The following is a 19627-nucleotide window of genomic DNA, read 5'->3' as shown; positions in this document are numbered from 1 at the left end:
TATGGTCACTGTTAATTTAATTGCTTTTCCCAGCAGTGCACAAACAAATGTATACTATGTACAAATATTTAATATTATATAATTTTAAAAATGAAGATACAACCATCTTTCCATCCTTGATACCTGTTCTGCTCCTCACGCACAGGGTGATAGGTAGGAGTACACCCCTGACAGCTCTTCCTTTACCAAAGTCACTGTTATCTGCTTTTAGGATTTCAGTAAAAAATACAATACAATAAATTAAATACTGTTTTTGATCATATTTTAGCAGAAATTGCTTTGAAATGTTGGCAGCCTGTGGCATCAGAATGCTGTTATACAACTCACAGCAGGCTCTGAACCACTTTCATGGCAGATGATACTCGCCAAGATGTCCGGCAAGACAACAGAGGACCTTTCCAAGGGCACCAGAACACACACACACACACACACACACACACACACACACACACACACACACACACACACACACACACACACACACACACACACACACACACACACACACACACACACACACACACACACACACACACACACACTCAGCACCTGCATTCCCACAGTAGTTAAAGTCAAAAGCCACAGCCCATCCCCCTCTCCACACTGTCTTGGAGGGAAAGAGCGGGAAAGAGCAAGTTTGTGTAAGTGGGGGAAGAAACCCGTTGATAGACAAAATTAAACCAGTGATTCCAACTTCTCCTCCATGGATGAGGGCAGCTCGAGGGACCTGGAATAGAGACGGGAGTAGAGAAGGAGCAGGTGGGTGAGTGATGGAGGGAGTAACCGGAGTGGAAAAAAAGAAAGGGGGGAAAGCAATGGCGCTGAGTCAGCAGGTCACAACGAAGGCCTCGTGCCAACGTTCAGGAGGAGAGTTATTTGATACGGTGTGCTCTACACATAAACACACAGATGATTACCCTCTATCTTAATTCAAACTCAACCACATGGAGAAGTACACACCCACCCAGATGCACGCAGATAAAGAATCTCTGATCACAAGTGCCTCTCTTGTCCTTTTCCTTCCAGAGGAAACTCTTGTTGAGTGCCTGTGCGCCGCTCTCTCATCACAACTTCAACCTCAGCTCAGACGGCCTGACAAGACATGGCACACACAGCTGGACAGACAGCCAAATAGGATCCCATTGTGATCTAATGACCAAGCCCACTGCGGTGACCTTAGACCCCCAAACAACATGCTGTTTGGCCAGGGGTAGACTGGTGGGAATGACCCCTCGACCAGTACTGACCTTTCGCTGTTTATTTCTCACCACAGGATGTCTGTGACTGCACTTGGTGTGTGTGTGTGTGTGTGTGTCTGTATGTATTTTACTTACAATCAATGGAAATACTAACCTGAGACAGAGAGGTCAAGGTCAAATCCTTTATGCACTTTTGCACACTTTACATGACATAAGTCTCCAGGTATCTGCACGTATAAGAAGAAACCGACTACAGACATCGTGGCAGAGGTAAAGAGACTGTTGTTGATGTTTGACGGAGAGAATGAGACAGTGGCAAAATAACTGGTCGGACTAAACTTAATCTCAGACAATCTTTAATCTTTGCACATGCTTGACAAAATAAAAAGAGGCTGAGTTGGCCTTTCATGTTTATCTTCAATCAGAAGTCAAACGTGAAATGTGACTTCGCCACTGGTGGCAAGTCCAGCCAGCACATAACATAAAATCAGACAAGAGCCCAAGGGTTCAGAACCCATAGACTCCTGACAAAGTTATTTCTTAATTTTATTAATATTATTCATCAGCAGTTATCACACTTCTTTACTTTGTGTTATGGATTCATTATCCTAAAAAGAGGATTGGACAAAGCAAAGTAATGAATCTAAACAAATCAGTCTTAGTCTATTGAATCAAAGTTACACACTAGCCTTTCTTTCAAATATACCCTTATATCAATTCATATGACTACAGGACGACATGAGGGATCCTATACAGTCAAATGTATGGCTATAAATAATCAATTTAACCAATTATTAACAAAATAGAAAAATAAAACTCTTTTTGTGTTATTCATTTTAATGAAGGATCAGAACATCTTTGCTTGAACTAGTTTAGCCATTACAAACTTCAGTATGCTGAATGCTTTGCTTATTGGGCCATACAAGAACTGTATACTAGTGTTGTCATGTGTGTTTTTAAAATTAATAGTTCTTGTCATCTGTTTGAGTAATGAAGATAATTCTGAGACATCTGGAAACGATCTGTGCACACTTGGATGACAGTACCTGCCATTCCTTTATCCATATCTAAAGATACATTTTCAAGCAGCACCTACAGAAGAGGGCTGAATTATTTTCCTTACTTACCTCAAAGTCATCTCTTTACATAGCTGGCTGTGGCCTTTAAAAGCCTGGACAGTTCCACATGATGACAATTTTGGCATGAAGAGCTCCTGAAAGGTTAACTGACATCATTTGACTCAAATGGTTGTATTTTAAGCCACACCTTCAAACAGAAGGGCCTCACTGCATGACATCATGGGAAAATGTCAATAAATCAGCCAGGACATGAAGAAAAGAACTGTGGACCTTCACAAGTCTCATTCATTCTTGGGTACAATGTTCAGATGCCTGAAGGTCCCACGTTCATCTGTTCAAGCGATAATTTGCAAGTATAAGCAGCAGGGGGGCACACAGCCACCACAGCGCTCAGGAAGGAAAGGGCTTTTGTGTCTCAGAGATGAACTTACTTTGGTCCCAAAAGTTCAAATGAGCCGGGGCTGGCAGTTGTTGTGAACTGTGATAAACAGCTGTCAATTTCCAGCGACATCGTGGCGAGGCATGTGGTCGGCAGGACAAAAATAATCACTGACAGTCAACTTGTTGAAAAATAATCTCCAGATTAAGCCACTGCAGCTCCACAATTAAAGTGTTGAGAAGTGTCTTATTGATAACAAAATGAAGATCTTGAGGTGGCCATCACAAAGCCCTGACCTCGGTCCCCTAGAAAATTTGTGGGCGGCATTGAAAAGGCATGTGTAAGCGAGAGGCCCAACAAACACGACTCAGCTCCAGCAGCTCTGTCTGGAGGAGTGGACCAGAATTACAGTAAGATAATATGAAAAGCTTGTGGAGGGATACACCAAATGTTTGAGCTGAGGGGTCACAGGGATCTGCTGGAGCTTATCCCAGCTGGGAAGGAACACCATGAACAGATCACCAGTCCATCAGTTGTTATTTTAGTTTATTGCTCAGTGGCGCTGTTTTTACCAGGTTAAATTCCTGTGTACATTGTACATTTGGTGAAATAAATAAATTTCTGATTCTGATTCATTTTTCTGACTTTTACAAAGAAATTAAAATTAAATAAAAAAGAAACATTGTTCCTATTCGACGTAAAACAGGAAAAGTTTTCTCAACTTTAGTGTCAGACAGTGTCCAAACTGTATGTAAACCTCTGGTTCACAAATCACCTAAATAATTTAATTACTGTATTTTCTGGACTATAAGCCGCACCTGTATATAAGCCGCATCCGCTCTATTTAAAAAAAAAAAAGATATGCAAGCCGCAGATATTTCTGTTGTTAGATTAGATATTTACTACATGTACAGAAGGATTTTGAAGTGTAAATGATGTACATGTTTGTACCTAAATAGATCCTTTTAACACGGCAGAAACTTTGCTGATTAAAACGGGACAGAACCAAGAGAAAATAACCGGTATTTATTTATCTATTTATCTGTTTGAAATCTGCTTCTACCTACTTCTATCTGCTAAAGAAGAAGTAGCGTATTCTTCTTTGCATTTATTTTGTCTTAGTTTTGATTCTAATTCCGGTTAGAGCGCCCGAGCGGTGGAAGAAAAATCCACAGAATAGCCGCACCTTTGTATAAGCCGCATGGTTGAAAACCTATGAAAAAAGTAGCGGCTTATAGTCCAGAAAATACGGTAATTCACTATAAACTAAATTCATACGTCCAGAATTTGTGATAACCTAAAACAAAGTAAGACATCTCATAATTTCTTTATTTGGCCCAGTTTCTGCAGTCTCCTCTGGTTTTTCTAAAAGACAACTCCAGTCAGCTCGCCCTTCTCCTTCATTCCCGTTACCGTCTGAAGTTCAGTGTAACCGTTTATCTGCTCGTCTTATCAGGCCGCTTTCAGCTCAAACGCTCCTGACCTCCCTATAACTCCTCAGTGTGTAATGGAGGAGGAGTACAGTACTGAGCTCTCTAGACTGTCTATCTCTTCTTCTATCTCTGTGTGCTTGTCTGTCTCTGTCTGTCTTGGTTCCTCGGTGCCACTGATATGAGAAAAAAGACATTTATCATGTTATCTGTGACCTTTACATTAAGTCAAATCTGTTTGTGAAGTTTTCTGTTGTGTTGTGCATCTTTCATATCAGCTGGATTCTTATCCTTCATTCACGTCAAAGGAATTTCCTTCAGACAGTATTAATGGAAGTAATACTAAATTGAGCTGCACTGACTACAATGTTTCCATACTTTATTGTAGGTTTTGGTCATGATATAACATTAATAATTTGGGTTTTGACTGTCACAACATCAAAAAGAATTTCAAGACATGAAGTTGCAAAATCTTCAAGACTCATCCTGATACCTGAGGAGACATGTCCGGATAAAAACAAAAATCTGTACATTTTCTTAATATTTTTGGCCTCCAAATGACATTAATGTTCTGCTTTTACTAATTAAAACTTGTGCAAGACTTGCCACAGTCTAGATGTGTCCAATCAGGTGTATTTATATTTAAACAACGTAAATGATCATATTTTTGTGTTTTTTTTTCTTTTCTTTTTTTAATTTTACTGTTGCCTTGAATCCTAAATGACCCATTTCAAAAAAAAGTCCTGGAAGGTCCATCTAAATGGCAAGTACAGAAAAGGGATCCTGCCACAACAAAGTAATATTTTGTCACCGTCATTGTTGAGGTTTATAAGCGACTTCGAACCTCCAACAGAGACAGTCAGATTCTGCAGCTCCTGTCCCTGATCCCGAGTTCGTAAACTGTTGTGGCGTCATGTGGATGGGTAACGGCATAAAACATGTTATAACAATGATGAGTTGTTCTACTTGGTCACTGCTGATTTGTGCTGATTCGGAGAGCTTATATCGCATGACCTTCACTTGAGGACAACAGGCATCTCTTGACGACAGCATAAACAACAACGTATAGACAGAGCAGCAAGCGTTTCCGTCTTTATTACCCTTGCATCGGCTGTTGGAGATCTTTTCTCCAAGTTGAAAGGCTAGTTTAACGTTGTTTATATCCTCTTTTAAAACAGCTTTTTAAAGCAGCACTATGTAACTTTTCGACCTTAATATAATATTTCCAGAGTCATTGTGATGGTACACCAACTTCCAACAGGTTTAATGACACCTCTGTCATGGTCTGAGGGGTCTGTATCGCCTTCACTGGGACTATGTAACTTTGAGGAGCATGGTAGGAACCCTTCCACATAAAAAACGACACATTTTTACGGCTTTGACTGCTTTACGGCATACGTCACTTCCCCCTTCTTTCCCGATTCGTAGTGGAGACAAAAAATGGGCGGGGTGTGGAGCGCAGAGCTCAGGTTGGTGGTGAGCTGAACGCGGAGCTGTTATCGTGGCCGAAGCAGCTAAAAAACAGAAGAAAATACAAGTTTTATCGGAGGAGGCGAAAAAAAGAAAGCGGGAGAGTAACAAGCTAAATGCCCGGACAAAAAAAAAAAAAAAAATGCCCAGACAAGAATAAACATTGACCCGGCGTTCACTCGCTGGCGTGAGATGAAAGACGAGGAGGGATGTCCGACAAGAGAGACAGAATTCTTATGATACAACTGTAAATGTAGAGATCTATGTTCAATAAGAATCAAAATTAGAATGTTTTCACATACAGGGCTGATCTGCAAAATATAAGAAATGGGCATTCAGTTATTCACAGGTTATAAAGTTTCTTTTTATTTTGTCAGTAAGTATGATGGAATACTAATTTATGATGAAGTCCCTCTAAAAAACGTGACAGGAAAAAGGTGCAGTAGAACAAAACTAGAGCGTATATTGTAATTTGGGGCGCATTATCTCGCTGAAACAGGACAGGGGGGCGGGGGTGACTTCATTAATAAAAACCAAGTTGAACTTAGTGATTTTCAACATCGTCATATTATATTGTTTAGCCAAAAATAGATACATTACCTCTTCGCTATCCATCCTGCAAACGACCGCTGAAAACAGAAAAGTGGTTTTGAAAGTCTGTCCCGTTCATTCAATATCAAAACAAATGCACGTGACGGGGACAGGATCTTTCCGGCAGTACGTGCTGGTGCTCATGGGAAATGTAGTGTTCTTTCTGGTAAAGCACTACCGCTTTTGTCCAAAGGAGCTGCCAAACTCAACAAAAGCTGAAAGTTACATTGTGCTGCTTTAAAAGCAAGACACACTCCTGTAGACTAGAGCCTCAAACCAATCAGAGGTAGGGATAAAACCCCTGAAACACAGAAACGCAGCAGCTATCATAGCATGACTGAGACGGTTCGTAACAGACGCAGGGTGGAGGACCTTTTTGGATGACGGCCATTCAAACTATTGTAAAGACTGTATGCAGTTTCCATTCACAGCCCCATGCACCGATATAGCTTCAAATGGCAGCTTCCTGATTGTATCTCTTGTGCCATAATGGACCGGGTGAGGCTTGTATCCTGTGTGGAGCACAAAGTTAATTGCATACAATCGAAAGGTGTGCCATTTTAATTGCTCTTAAGGGGAAAACAGAACCCAGAAGTGTAGAAACAACCCAATCTTCATAAAATCATTAGTCCTCTACCGAGAAAAAAAATTCCCTGTGGAAAATAGGCAATCTTATTAAGTGTTTTGCAAAAAAAAACCCCACAGCATTTAAACAAATGGGAAATGACAGGAGACTTGGCTCAGAGTTGACGAAGCAAGTCGTAAGTGTGCGCATACACCACCGGCAACTCCATAGTTGCCTGAGGGATGTGTCTGGGCATGGAGTACCATAGGCCCAATGTTTGAACCACAAGTGGCCCAGTCAAATCTTTACACAGTCATAAACACGCCTGCATTAGTAACAGCTAGTTAAAGTCATTCCATGAACTAAGGGGCAAGACTTCTGTTGCACAACACCCTGCAACACCTATAAACAGGGGTGCACGTAGTCGGTCCTCGAGGGCCGGTGTCCCGCAGGTTTTAGACGTTTCCCTGTTGCAACACACCTGATTCTAATTAAGGGTCATCATCAGCAAGTCATCATGGTCTGGAAAAGTCTGTCAGTAACACAGCTATGTCAGGGTGTGTGGAAGCAGGGAAACATCCAGAAGCTGCGGGACACCGACCCTCGAGGACCGACTATGTGCACCACTGCTCATAAAATGGACCTTATTTTATTTCTAATCTGCTCCAGCAGTGTTCAGTTCTGCACCCTTGGGCTAAACTGAACCTTTGTGCTGACATACACTACGCCGAAGGGTGAATTCTCCTGTCTTCGGTGATCCTTTGGTTTTTTTTTCTTACATTAACAGTGCCACCATGAGGTTGATATTTGTTCTTTTAAGTGAACTGAAATTTGAAAGTTGACACATGCAATAACACTAATCTCATTGCGGTCAGCCTCAGCTGTAACTTTATTTAGAAGATGCATTTTAAAATAAGTGGAATGTATGTCAAATGTGAATGAAAACAGTCTGAAAATACTTTTGACACTGTATTTAAATGTATCACAACAGCACACTAAATCTTAAACTAAGTGTTGTAACTAAAAAAAAAAATACAAGTTAATTTTCATTTTGATACAAGTAGCACCACATTGAAACACATAGTTCCTCTTAGTGAGACTTCTGTATCCGACAATGTCTGTTATGGCTCAGGCGTGATGACAAAATAGATGCTCGGCAGGATTAAGATCAGGGTTCATAAATGAGGATGTCAGAGTAGTGCACATTGCTTTGTCGGACATTATTGGGTGTTTTCAGCTTGGTCCTGTCCGGCTGGAGGACCCATGACCTGCAGCCGAAGCTGAGCTTCCTGTGACCGGGCAGGAGGTTTCACTCCAGGGTGCCTTGATAATCTTGAGATTTTATTGTGCCCTGCACAGATTAAAGCCCCCTGGTACTAGACACAAAGAAGCAGCACTAAAACACATCCAAAACACATCCAAGCCCCCTTCATATTTCACAGTTGTCACAATGTTCTTTTCTTTAAAACACTTTTGACTTTTGACTACCTGTGAACATAGAACAGTGGTCTGACAAAATCTCCAGCTTTGCTCATCGGTCCCGTGGGCGAGAAACTCAACTGTCAACATGGATTCTTTTTTACAAATTTCAACCTGGCCTTTTAATGTTTTTCTCTTAATAGTAGAGTCCTCATGGGTCACATTCATTGGAGCCCTCGTTGTTCATAAGAGATGGCGTGATCAGACAGCGATGTAACTTGAACTTGGAGTCCAGCATAAATGTGTTTAGATACTTTGGTTGCAGGTTCTGCGTGGTTGGCTATCAACTCAGGGAGCTCATATTTCTTAATAATATCTGCATCTGTAGAAGCAGGAACATCAAGCTGCTCACATATGGTCCTTATCTTTACCTTTAGCATCTATGATTTTCTTTTCGAAAATTCTTATCCATGTTCAGTGTGGTGCACAAGTTGATGCCAAACTACAGAGGGTCAAGTTTTCCCCCTTTGAATGAGCTGACAGCTTTGATATAATTCGGCTTGAACAATCGGTTTGACTGTATTGCAATGATTTATGATTATTTTTGGGTGTAGCATCGAATCTCTCCAGGCAACTTTTGAATATCCTTGTAAAACAAACAGTACAGCTACTGAACAGTTTGTTGTTTGCCTTTATGAATGCTGTTCATGCATCTATGAGAAGTCGAGATTTAAATTATAGGACATGTGATGAAGAAATAAATCAGTAGGACTAAACGCACAGTTTTATCAGTGTTTGATAGTCCTGGGTTTGATACGAGCCTTTCAGCAGAAAATACCTACATGCAGTACTATGCATAAGCACATACTGCCCATTAAGCGTTCCCCAGGTACCAGCTTGTCTTAACAGCAGCGACATTTACACTCCTGGCCTCTGGTGTAACTTACACAGTTTGGCATTATTCACAGCTGGTTTATAGTTCCATGCAGTAGACTGATTTAATAGCACTAAAAAGTAAAGTGGCACCAAGGTTTCTTAGCACTGTGTATTAGCAAGACTGCAGGTTCCAATAAAACTTAGACCCCTGCTTCATGAACTGTACATTGACCCCCTCATAACCTGCTTAAGTAAGCTCACACCTCCAGTCTCATAATGAACTGGTCCATGTAGAAGTATATTAGTGGTCAGGTCCACAGAAAAGTAGCTGGAGTTTTTAGCCAAGACAGTAAAACACATGGGCAAAAAACATCTCCCAGGGCTCTGCGAAAGATGGGCAATTAAAATGAAAATGTAGCAGGAGTATTTACAACCAGTAAGTAGGCCCACAGTGGGTGCTAGAGAGATGCAGACAGAGACTGGGAGTGGAACTGCTGACGAGAGACAGTGGTAGAGTACTACATGATTTAGACAGTGTGAGTGAGACTGCAGACCTATAATCCTGAATGCATAGAATCAGGCACGGGCAGAGGAAAGAGGGCAAACTGTGGGAACGGGAGGCCGAGAGTCACCGAAAAAGAGCATGTGACAGCGGGCGAAAAACAGGGAGTGAGAGCAAAAGAGTGATAAAGAGACACAAAGGCAGGGAGAGATAGAAGGCAAGAGAGACTGAGAGATGGAGAGCAAGCAGCCAGACATGCAGGCAGACTGTCCGTCTCTGTTTTGTGGGAATGCGGTAAAGACACAGTAGTAGGCAGGGTCCCGGCTCTGAAATTAGAGAGTGGCGCTAAGAGAGGGGGAGCCAGAGCCAAAGGCCGTCTGGGAGCTGCCAGGGGCTTCATCCCCAGCGCACAGCCGTAACATGATTTACTGCTGGGCTGCACTACAAACGGCGCACGCAGCTTCTGGTGCACTATCTCGCTCGCAGTGGCACGCCAACGCTCGATGCATGCTATCGAGTTCACCAAGCTATGAAGACACCACATCAAGGGTGGGAAGTGTCGACGTGAGAAAGACGAGTTCTGCTTGATGCAGGAGTGAGTTGGATGGAATAGCCAGAAATAGTGTGTTTTTAAGCCTCTGAACCACATGCCCACATGCAGCCCTATGCGGTTATTTAACAATGCTCGATGTTCATCAGACCACGGCACACCGCAGTAGTTTAAGATCCTATGAGGAAAAAAAACTATCCTTCTTCAAAAGTTATTGACATGTTTCCTTTTTTTTTTTGCTTCGGAATAAATCTTTTGTTGTGGCTTTTAAACTATTATACTATCATGTTGCATGAAACGCTATTTTAAAAAAAACAACCAAACTACAGCATCCAGCTGTGTCATCTGAGTATCATCTGAAGGAGTGCTTGATGGCACTGGATAAGACTTTTTGTTCCTTTATTTACACAATAAAGGGCAAGCATGTACAGTGGTGCTAAAGTTATTTCCCTCTCTCTCTCTTTTTCTTTGTGTATTTGTGTTTTATATGTGTACCAAATATGCTCTGATTGTTGTGGGTCTTAGTATAAATGTCAGATTAACAATAGCATATAATCTTTTTTCCTCCCACTGTACCTTTTAACTTTTTATTAAGAATAAAGCCAAAGAAAAGTATTGTGGGCAATTCTAAGTACCCTAAATTATTCAATAGCTCATAGATTCATCTTTATTAATCCCCGAAGGGAAATTGATTTATGTATTTTTGAATTGAATTGAATTTAGAAGCAATGATATGAAGTAGTCATTTTTTTGTATGATGTGGTTGTAGAGGAATTTTGGCCCATTCCTCATTCATCTTTATTACAGTTTTTTCAGGTTATTTCCACCATTTCCTCATTGTCAATGCGGTCATGGCCACAGCACATCAATATGTTAAAGATCTAGTCTTTGACTAGTCACTCCCAAACCTTGATTCCTTTTTTTTCTTCTTTTTTTTCCCAGTCATTCTGATGTTGATTTGCTTGTATGCTTTGGATCACGGTACAGCTGCATAACCCAGATTTGACAAATCTTTATACCTCACACTGGCCTCCAGAATAGCTGATTCAGTTTTCTTCTAACTGGAATTCAGCACGCTCAGTGAGGCCTGCATGGTCTGAGATGTAGCTGTTGTAGAGACTGGCAACCTTCTTGGATTTTTTTTCCCATTTAACTGCTAATTGCTTGAAAAAGGTTTCATAACCCCTTTATCCTTTTGAGATTGATTTCCAGCAACAATTGCTCCTTAAAGACAAAGAAGTGTGTCTTTTCCTCTGGGTATTAGGTTAGCGCATATATGAATGTCATGAAACTCCCAAGAGGTCAGCACACCTGAGAATGATTGTTTAAAGTAATGATTTGCACCACCTGGTTTCAACTTACGTGAGCCTGTACAGGATTAAACGGGTATAGAAAACAGATGGATTAATAGATGGGTTACAATTTACCCTGATAAATCCTATGGAAGCAGTCAGGGGGTACTCAGTATTGCCCATATTTTCTTTTTCTTTTAGCTTTATTTTCGATAAAAAGCAATAATTGCACAGTCGATACGTTATATTCCGTTTTTTATCTGAGGTTATATTTAAACTGTGATTTTGAGTTTTTTTTTTTAAAGGAAAAGAGGGGGCACTCACTTTTGACTGTATTTAGAAATGCATCTTCTGTTCAAGAGCAGTGCAAGAAGTGCAATCATGTCTTTGCACGAAAAATCTTAAAGAAAAGATTTAATCAGAAAAAATAAACACAGGGAAATCTGTGCAGGATTGTTGTGTTGTGCAGCTAGCGTCGGCCAAGTCCAGACATGCAAGAGCTTTTCTGCAGCACCAGGCAGTAACTACACCCGCTGCACCGAGACTGCACGTTCTTGGACTCGTTTGTGTGTGTTTGTGTGTGTGTGTGTGTGTGTGTGCGTGTGGTTGTTCACATGTGCATGTGCTTCCTTTGCCAAGTTTCCTCTCTTTGTTTAGATCAGTCTGGTCAGTCCAGCTCCCTGCTGTGCATGTACTGGCCAAAAACACACATATATCAAACAACAAACAGGGTACTCTGGGGCATAGAGATGATGGAAAAAAAAAGAAAAAGAGCAAAGGGGAGTGCAGAGAGGGACAAAGTGGTGCCCATGCAGGAAAGCAGAAGGAGAGACGGGAGAAGGAGCTAAATAGATGGAGACTTGTGAATACCGGGAGGTTAGTGAATGACAGCAGAGGAAGTGAGGAGGAAAGGGAACATTTTCTGTTAACACTCAGAGCTGCAGCTCGGCTAGGTACCCATTTTAAAGCGCTTTTTTAACTCTTAGTAAAGAGGAAAGTTTCATCGTCCTCTAACTGAGACTCTGAAGTCCAAGGAAAAACAAGGCATACGTCTGTTGAAGCCAACTCAATGTCTACATAAAAGGTCAGAATCAAAGTAAAAGGCACATTCCTTTTCACACCAGCAGAATAATGAACTTCCAAATGTTGCTCTTCCTTCCTGCATTTTCCTTACACTAACCACAAATGACTATACGGTATATCAGTGTGCAGTCTAGGGAACCAGCATGATGTTGCACGAGCACTGAGGTTTTCCCATAATTAATTCCCCCTGTCAGGGAAGCTTTAAAAGATTAAAGATGTCTACTTTAGCTTATAATCCTTTGAATCTTTCCAGTAAATATAAAGAGGAAAAAACCCAACTCTCATACGATTCCCTTGAACAGGAACAATCATATCCAGTGAGAATCTACTTTTACTTTTTCAAAAGGTTTAAACGGAAAACAATTGTCTTGTTGTTTTTTTTTCAGTTAAGCTTATGATCCTGCTTGTGGCCTTGAATGTGGTTTGAGATTTCCATTTATTGTTGATTCAGGTGAATGAATTGTTGAAAGAGCACGAAAGGTAAAACATTTTGTAATGAAAATAATTTTGCAGAAAATAACCCCTCTAGAGGAGGAATTACACGTAAGGGATTCAGTGAGGTTTTTGATGCACATCAAGCACCTTTAATAGATGAGAGATATGTCTTCTCCAAGCCATCCTGCACCAGATACGGATTTAATGAAACCGCTGTTGCTGAAATGAAGTATGTATAGTTTGTGTTTATAAATCTGTCTGTAACAGCTTTTAAATATTTAGGTGTTCCTACATATCCACTTCTAAACTTAAATGTGGTCCAGTGTTTAAATACGCCTATCTGCAAGTGTTGTAGACAGTTGTCCCTAAGCCTTGCATTGACCCTGTATCCAGTGTAAGCACACACACCAACGCGCACACGCACACGCACTCGCACTCGCACACGCACACGCACACACACACACACACACACACACACACACACACACACACACACACACACACACACACACACACACACACACACACACACACTCTCTCTCTCACTCAGTCCTGCACCCCCCACAGAGTCATGCTTTCAGAGACGTGGGGCCCTAAATGCCTTACAGATGGACTTACAACAAACACAACTCTCTGTCCTGGCCCTCAACTATTCGCAGTATTTGGCCTCGCTGTAATTTACAACATACTTACCTAATTGAGATGCTATTAAGGTTAGAGCACAGATTCTTCTGCGTACGCCTCATGCTAATACACATGATATAAGCGTACACAGTGCAGCAAAATTGCCCTAATATAGCAAGGTGAAGTCAACCACAGTAAGCGTGATATGCTCAATGTAGTGTGCTTCGAGAGACATAAATAACGAATAATGTTTTGTGCAGAGACGTGTCGCAGCAGGCCTGGAGGGCACATTACAGCGTGTTTTCTTAGAGGCCAGTGAAAGTTTCATAGCCGTGATTACAATAGAACTCTATATCGTTTTATTTAATACTAAGACTATTATCTAACACAAAAAAAGAAGCTGCAACTGCTCTGTTTAATGACACTGTTGAATGTTAATGCAGTGGACCTATAATGTAACCTGCAATAACCTGCAGACAAATTTAAACCAAAACTGACATCAGATGAAACAGCTACAAACAAATACTTTTTCTGTTCAGGACAGGATAACCGAAATTTTAAATATTTTAAATATTTCATATTTATCTATTTCATATTCATATGAATGGGAAAGCGTGTCTTTCTTATATAGATGTTCATATTAATGCCGGTCCCAATGCCAGTCCCAAGAATAGATAAATGGGTATGGTCTGACGTTAAAACCTAAATCAATATGCAGAACACGACGACCCGCTGTTGCGACATCTGCACAGGTAAAAGCCAAAACAAGCTGCTTGCTAGGATGGAGGCGGGGACTAACATCTATATTTTGGAACCTTTTGAAAACATTCAAAGTTGCAAAAAACAAATTTCACCTCCTACATAATTAGAGCCTTCTAATTTCAGTCAGTGGAGTTGCGAGGTCACTCTGGGCTACAACACACTTGACAACAGCGTTAAACTGAAAGAAAAAGAAAACATGGGCATGGGCACGGATAGACAGATAGACTTTTGGAGGCTTTGAGAAAGCATTATTTCCCTGGCTTTATTGCATTTATATTGCTATGAAAAAAATGAATAATCCAGGCAACCCCCCCCGGTGCCCAGACACGCCGGCCACTGTTTGAGCTTGTCATTTGAACATTTTTCATCAAGTGGCCTTGACAGGAAGATAACACTCTGTCAGAGTGCCATCCATCTTCGTTTCCAAGTCACTTTGAGAGAATTCAATCTCAAGAGTTTGGGAATAGGCACATTGGTGATTAATCGACTCCGTGTTCGTGTCTGTGTTCATGTCAGGGTGTCGACCAACATGTGTCTTTGTCTGCCTGCGATAAATCACTGTCTAACTCTGTACAGGACACACAATGCCTGGATCCCGTTCAGCCCACCGAAGATAAATTCATCTACAAGTGGTCTGCTGACAATGAGTGGACAGGATAATTATTCTATCGTACTTACTCAGCCAGAGCATACAGACAATAGTAAATATCTGCTGTTGTACAGGGCAGGAAGGAGAAGAAAGTGGGCATTTATCAACATTAAATTACATATGGCTGGAGGCCGAGCAAGCATGGGTATTAAAAAAAGGCATGGGAACATGCTCTTGTGCACACACAAACATAATGTGTGCTACATTTATGAATAATTTCTTGACCTGTTGGGAAAGATCCTTGAGATCCATTGAGAATGATTCAGCTGTGACACCAGGGGTTTGCTTTGTGACTGATTTAGTTTAGTATTATAAGTAACGTGCAAAAGGTGGCGTAACTAAGAAACTGGACAACGTTATAAGGAATGTGCAGTCATGCAAAGTAAAAGGGACTGTGAAGAAGATTATGGTGCAGAAGGAGCAAGTAAAGACTGAACTTTTTGCTACCTCTCTTGAGGGATGGTTTCCAAAATAATTATTGGCAAATTTTGCAAATGATACAGTTTGGTGAGGAATCCATCTTTCATGTGACCCCGAAGGAGTCCTGAACCAAAGATTGTTAACACCTGTTTGTATGTAGCATAATCCTGTTCCAGTCATCCTCAGTCCAAACTAAACTGTTAATGCAGATGATTCAGTTGCTATTTTCCACTGTTATCTTGAATAATTTTGTTTTAGTATTCCTTGGCATTACATGGTCAATAAAAATGACCTACACAAGTTACCAGTTAAAGCTTGGGAATTTTAAGAGAATTGTTTATGGAAAAAAATAAATCACTTTTTAAGCTTTGCATGACTTCAAAAACACCTTAAATAATGTTTCTGATTCACATATTGAGGCACCAGCGGTTGGGGAGTTGTGGTGCAGGATCCTCCCTTGCCGCTTTGATAAATTTGGTGTCTTGACCAAGCACTTTTAAAGAGGCAAGGGATCAAAAACAAACTTTACAATTTGATGGTCACAGTCGGAGCCACAGCTGCCCATAAGAACTCAGCTGCGACCCGCATCATCTTACTCAGTCGTGGGAATTTCACTATAAATGTGATTCCAAACTCAACATCCCCTAATAATGTGGTATATTTAGTTTTTACTGTGAACAATAATTCTTACGTCCTACCTTTAATGGTATAGGCCTATCTGAGACAAATATAAACGTTGTAAAAGAAATGGATATGGGTTGGAGGTTTGAAAAGTGAAGCCATTATGGACATGACTGCAACTTGCATTAATTACATTAAAACAAATCTATGAGAAACTGCACCTACATCTTCCTTGATTTCTTATATTAGAAGATACTGTATTTGCCTGCTATGATATGGTCGGAATTGATCAACGATCAACATTGTGGTATAGGGGAGGGCTCTTCAAGTCCGGGTCAAGTCAAGGGCACTGTCCTTGGACTGGCCTTGAAGAGACTGGTATAGGATGTAGCTACTTGTTCTTTCTGAGCTAAGGGAGCAATGGGACGGTTCAGACACTTTGACACCTGCGGGGACTGGTGATCGATCTACTGTCCTTCTGGTCTCTGATCCACAGCCACCCCTCCACTGCAGACACTGAACTGAGGGGAAAAATGTTTTCCTCTTTGAAGTGAATGCAAAAGTGCAGAATGACCACTAAAATGCTGGATCCGACAGCAAGTCAGTCTCCATTAACTCCCATGTTGAAATATTCAACTTTACAGCAGAAATACATATATATTTGCAGTCATTTACAACAACAACAACTAAAATAGGTCCAAATAACTGTATAGAGGGTTGTTTAAAAAAAAAAAATGTGCCCAGAAAAACAGAAACTAGAATCAAAATGTTATACCTCACTTTTCAAAGCTATAATGTAAAAGCAGTGTAGAAGGTAGTTAGCTTCACTTCTTCTCCGCAGAGTGAAAGCAAAGAAAGGTCAACGGGTTCATGGACTTGCTGCCTGAGGGGGCGAAAAGAAAGCCCACCTTGTCCATGTAACAGGTGTGCTTCCATCAATACAAAAAAAATTCACAAGAGCGAAACTAAAAGAAGGGTACAGGGTGGCCAAGGTAAAGAAAACACTAATTACGAAGGACTGGTGCTCTGCTCTTGGTGAAACAAGTTTCTGCAACTGATATGCACTAAAATGTTCAAGAACTTTTTTTGCAGAAGTGCTAATGCTACTCTGAGTAACGGAAAAATCACTGTTTTATCACTGTTTTAGAGAATAAACATAACCTGTACTCCAGGAGGGTTGCTTTGAATTTTCAAAATGTAATCTATCTCAGTTTCATCTGTGTCATGTCAAAGGGCAAGAGCAAAGAAAAAGAAAAAGAGTAAAAGGAGAGACGCTGTTGTAGGAAACAGGAATACTTCTGAACAGAGGTTTGTCTATCCGAAGAGGAGATTGTGATCACAACACCGCAAGGTAATGGGCTGCAAAAGAAATCTTTGAGGGAGGTCTCCGGTTCAAGATCATTACTCCTCTCTCCAAAACAATACCGTCTGACAATGGCTAACGCTGAGGACAGTCGGGTCGATGAGCGTACAGAGATGTTAAGGTAAATATTCAAGCAAATGAGGGAAATCCTGAGCTGGCTTAACTGTCAAATGAGTGGCAGCAGAGTGCATTGTTCAATTGTTTAGGATTATTTTCACGTTACAGAGATTTTGACATGAAGCTTTGTATTGAATTCAAAACATCAGCTTCATGACCGAAAAAAAAAAAAAGGCTAAGAAACAAAAACAACAAACATGGCGCAGAGCTTTAACATATTTCCAAACGGTTTCAAAAGCACGAACATAATTTGACTTTTTGCTAATTCCACAAGTCTAACAGAGATTATACAAAACACCCAAACTCCAAATTAACTCATGTCATGCCTCATGGAATAAACTGTGGCAGATACACAAGAAGGTGGTAGAGGTCACAATTCCAACTCGTGAATGTGTTATATATTTTCCCCCAGAATAACTGGCATCTGTTCGATATCATGCTGGCATGACGCTATACCCCTTCCTCTGTGAGAGTGGACGCACCCAGTCATGCCTGTGGGCTTCATAACACAGCTGTTGTCTTTTGGCTCTGTCTCACTACAGAAAGGCTTTTCTCATTAGCTTTCCGCAATACTTTAATATTCCATTGTGGAAAAATAAACATTGGGGAAATGACACCAGGCAACCCTGCCTGTGATTGCAGGAAAATAGACTGGCATGGAAAATCTACAATATTAACCAACAAAGTCATAAAACATGATTGAAGAAAATGGCTTACAGCATGGACAGAGCTCCGGTCAGATGCTGTTAAAAAAAATACAAATAAAAAGATAAAAGAAAGGAGGCGCATGTTTGGCACAGACAAGCCCGGCTTCAGTTGGAGTCATCTGGAGATTCCACCGCACACATCGATCTGATAACAATAACACACGCTGCCAGTGTTGCATGGTGACACTGAAAATAGTTTGCAGTCAAATATGTATAGCTTTGCTTCTGTGCAGCTTGGTTCATCTAATCAGTTTATCTCACGTACCTAGAGCCAAAACACACACACATAGACATACAAACTGGAGTGTGCCTACCTTATCTTCCAGCCTGATCAGTCGTGCTCCAATAGTTGGGTATTCTTTATCTTCTCCCTTCCCTAGTGGGAAAAAAAGGTATGCATACATGGAAATTTGATAAAATCACCAGCGTGTTTTGATGACATGAATTCCTGAACGATGTCTTGGGCATATATATACCAGAGACACCGAAACAGGTGCAGAAAAGTGATTTTGTCACAGACATAAAACAATTCATGCTCTCGTGTACATTTTCAAACGCCTGTCACCGAGAGTAATGTTTGTAAGTGCTCAATGTAGATCTGAAGCGCCACAAAATTCAAGATTTACTCCTATCCTGTCTATTGCTTGTTTTATCTTCTGTCATTTCTTTCTTAAGTCTCTTAGTCACCATGCTAACGTCTGTAACTCTGTGAGCTAGTTCCATAGTTGCTGATGCCTGACACTGTAAAGCGATACACAGTCGTTGCAACTGACAACTGGAAAGGAAGTACACAGTTTCTTTGGATGTTTTTTTGCAGATATTAGGAAAGGGAAACTGGAGCTACTCAGTTAGAAATAGTCCAAAATTCCTTTAAATAAACATGAAACTCATATGTTAACAGAAACATAGCTCTACTGAAACCCAACTGAGCCCTTAAGACAGCGTTCCCTAAAATACTTCTGACCTGCAGTTAAACTAAAACATTTATAAATCTGAAGCTCTCATTGATAGATTACAATTCATCAGTGGCCCATGTGCTGATTTTGTTATTTAAGCTTTCTTTTGTATTCATTTCACCTGATAGGTCAGACCCACATCTAGAAAGATGTTGGGTCTGAAAACTACGGTGGCCGACAAGGGCCAAACGCACTGCAACGGCCTAATGCGTCTCAGTTAAGGAAAACGGCTTCAAGTACAGAAACGATTCAAATTCACAAACTCAAAACGAGGTACAAAAAGAGGAACGTGGTGCAAATGAAAAAACGTGCTGCAAAAAACAAAGACAAATGCAGCATCATCAAACGCGCTGCAAATAGAGAAACGATGCAAAGCACAAAAGGATATAAAACAAGAAACCATCTTCAAAAGAAAAACGCTTCATAACCGGTCACTACAACCGGAAGTGCTCCAAACCTGCAGGGGGCGCTCTCACTGTTGCAGTGCGTTTGGCCCTTGTCGGCCACCGTAGAAAACAGTCGATAAGTTGCTTATCAA

The 19627-nt window shown here is 40.8% G+C and overlaps 1 protein-coding gene across 2 annotated transcripts in view; it reads right to left on the bottom strand.

Annotated features, from left to right (window-relative positions):
- kcnq1.2 (potassium voltage-gated channel, KQT-like subfamily, member 1.2) overlaps positions 1-19627 on the bottom strand; it is a 220983-nt gene that overhangs the window by 71006 nt on the left and 130350 nt on the right. For both annotated transcript variants that reach the window (XM_061721107.1, XM_061721108.1), the window contains one exon: positions 18448-18509. In XM_061721107.1, coding sequence (XP_061577091.1) covers positions 18448-18509 — 62 coding nt within the window. The remainder of the gene's footprint in view (positions 1-18447; positions 18510-19627) is intronic.

This window comes from Cololabis saira, chromosome 5 (genome assembly GCF_033807715.1).
Source record: "Cololabis saira isolate AMF1-May2022 chromosome 5, fColSai1.1, whole genome shotgun sequence".
NCBI lineage: Eukaryota > Metazoa > Chordata > Actinopteri > Beloniformes > Belonidae > Cololabis > Cololabis saira.
This window is presented reverse-complemented; position numbering and strand designations above follow the sequence as displayed.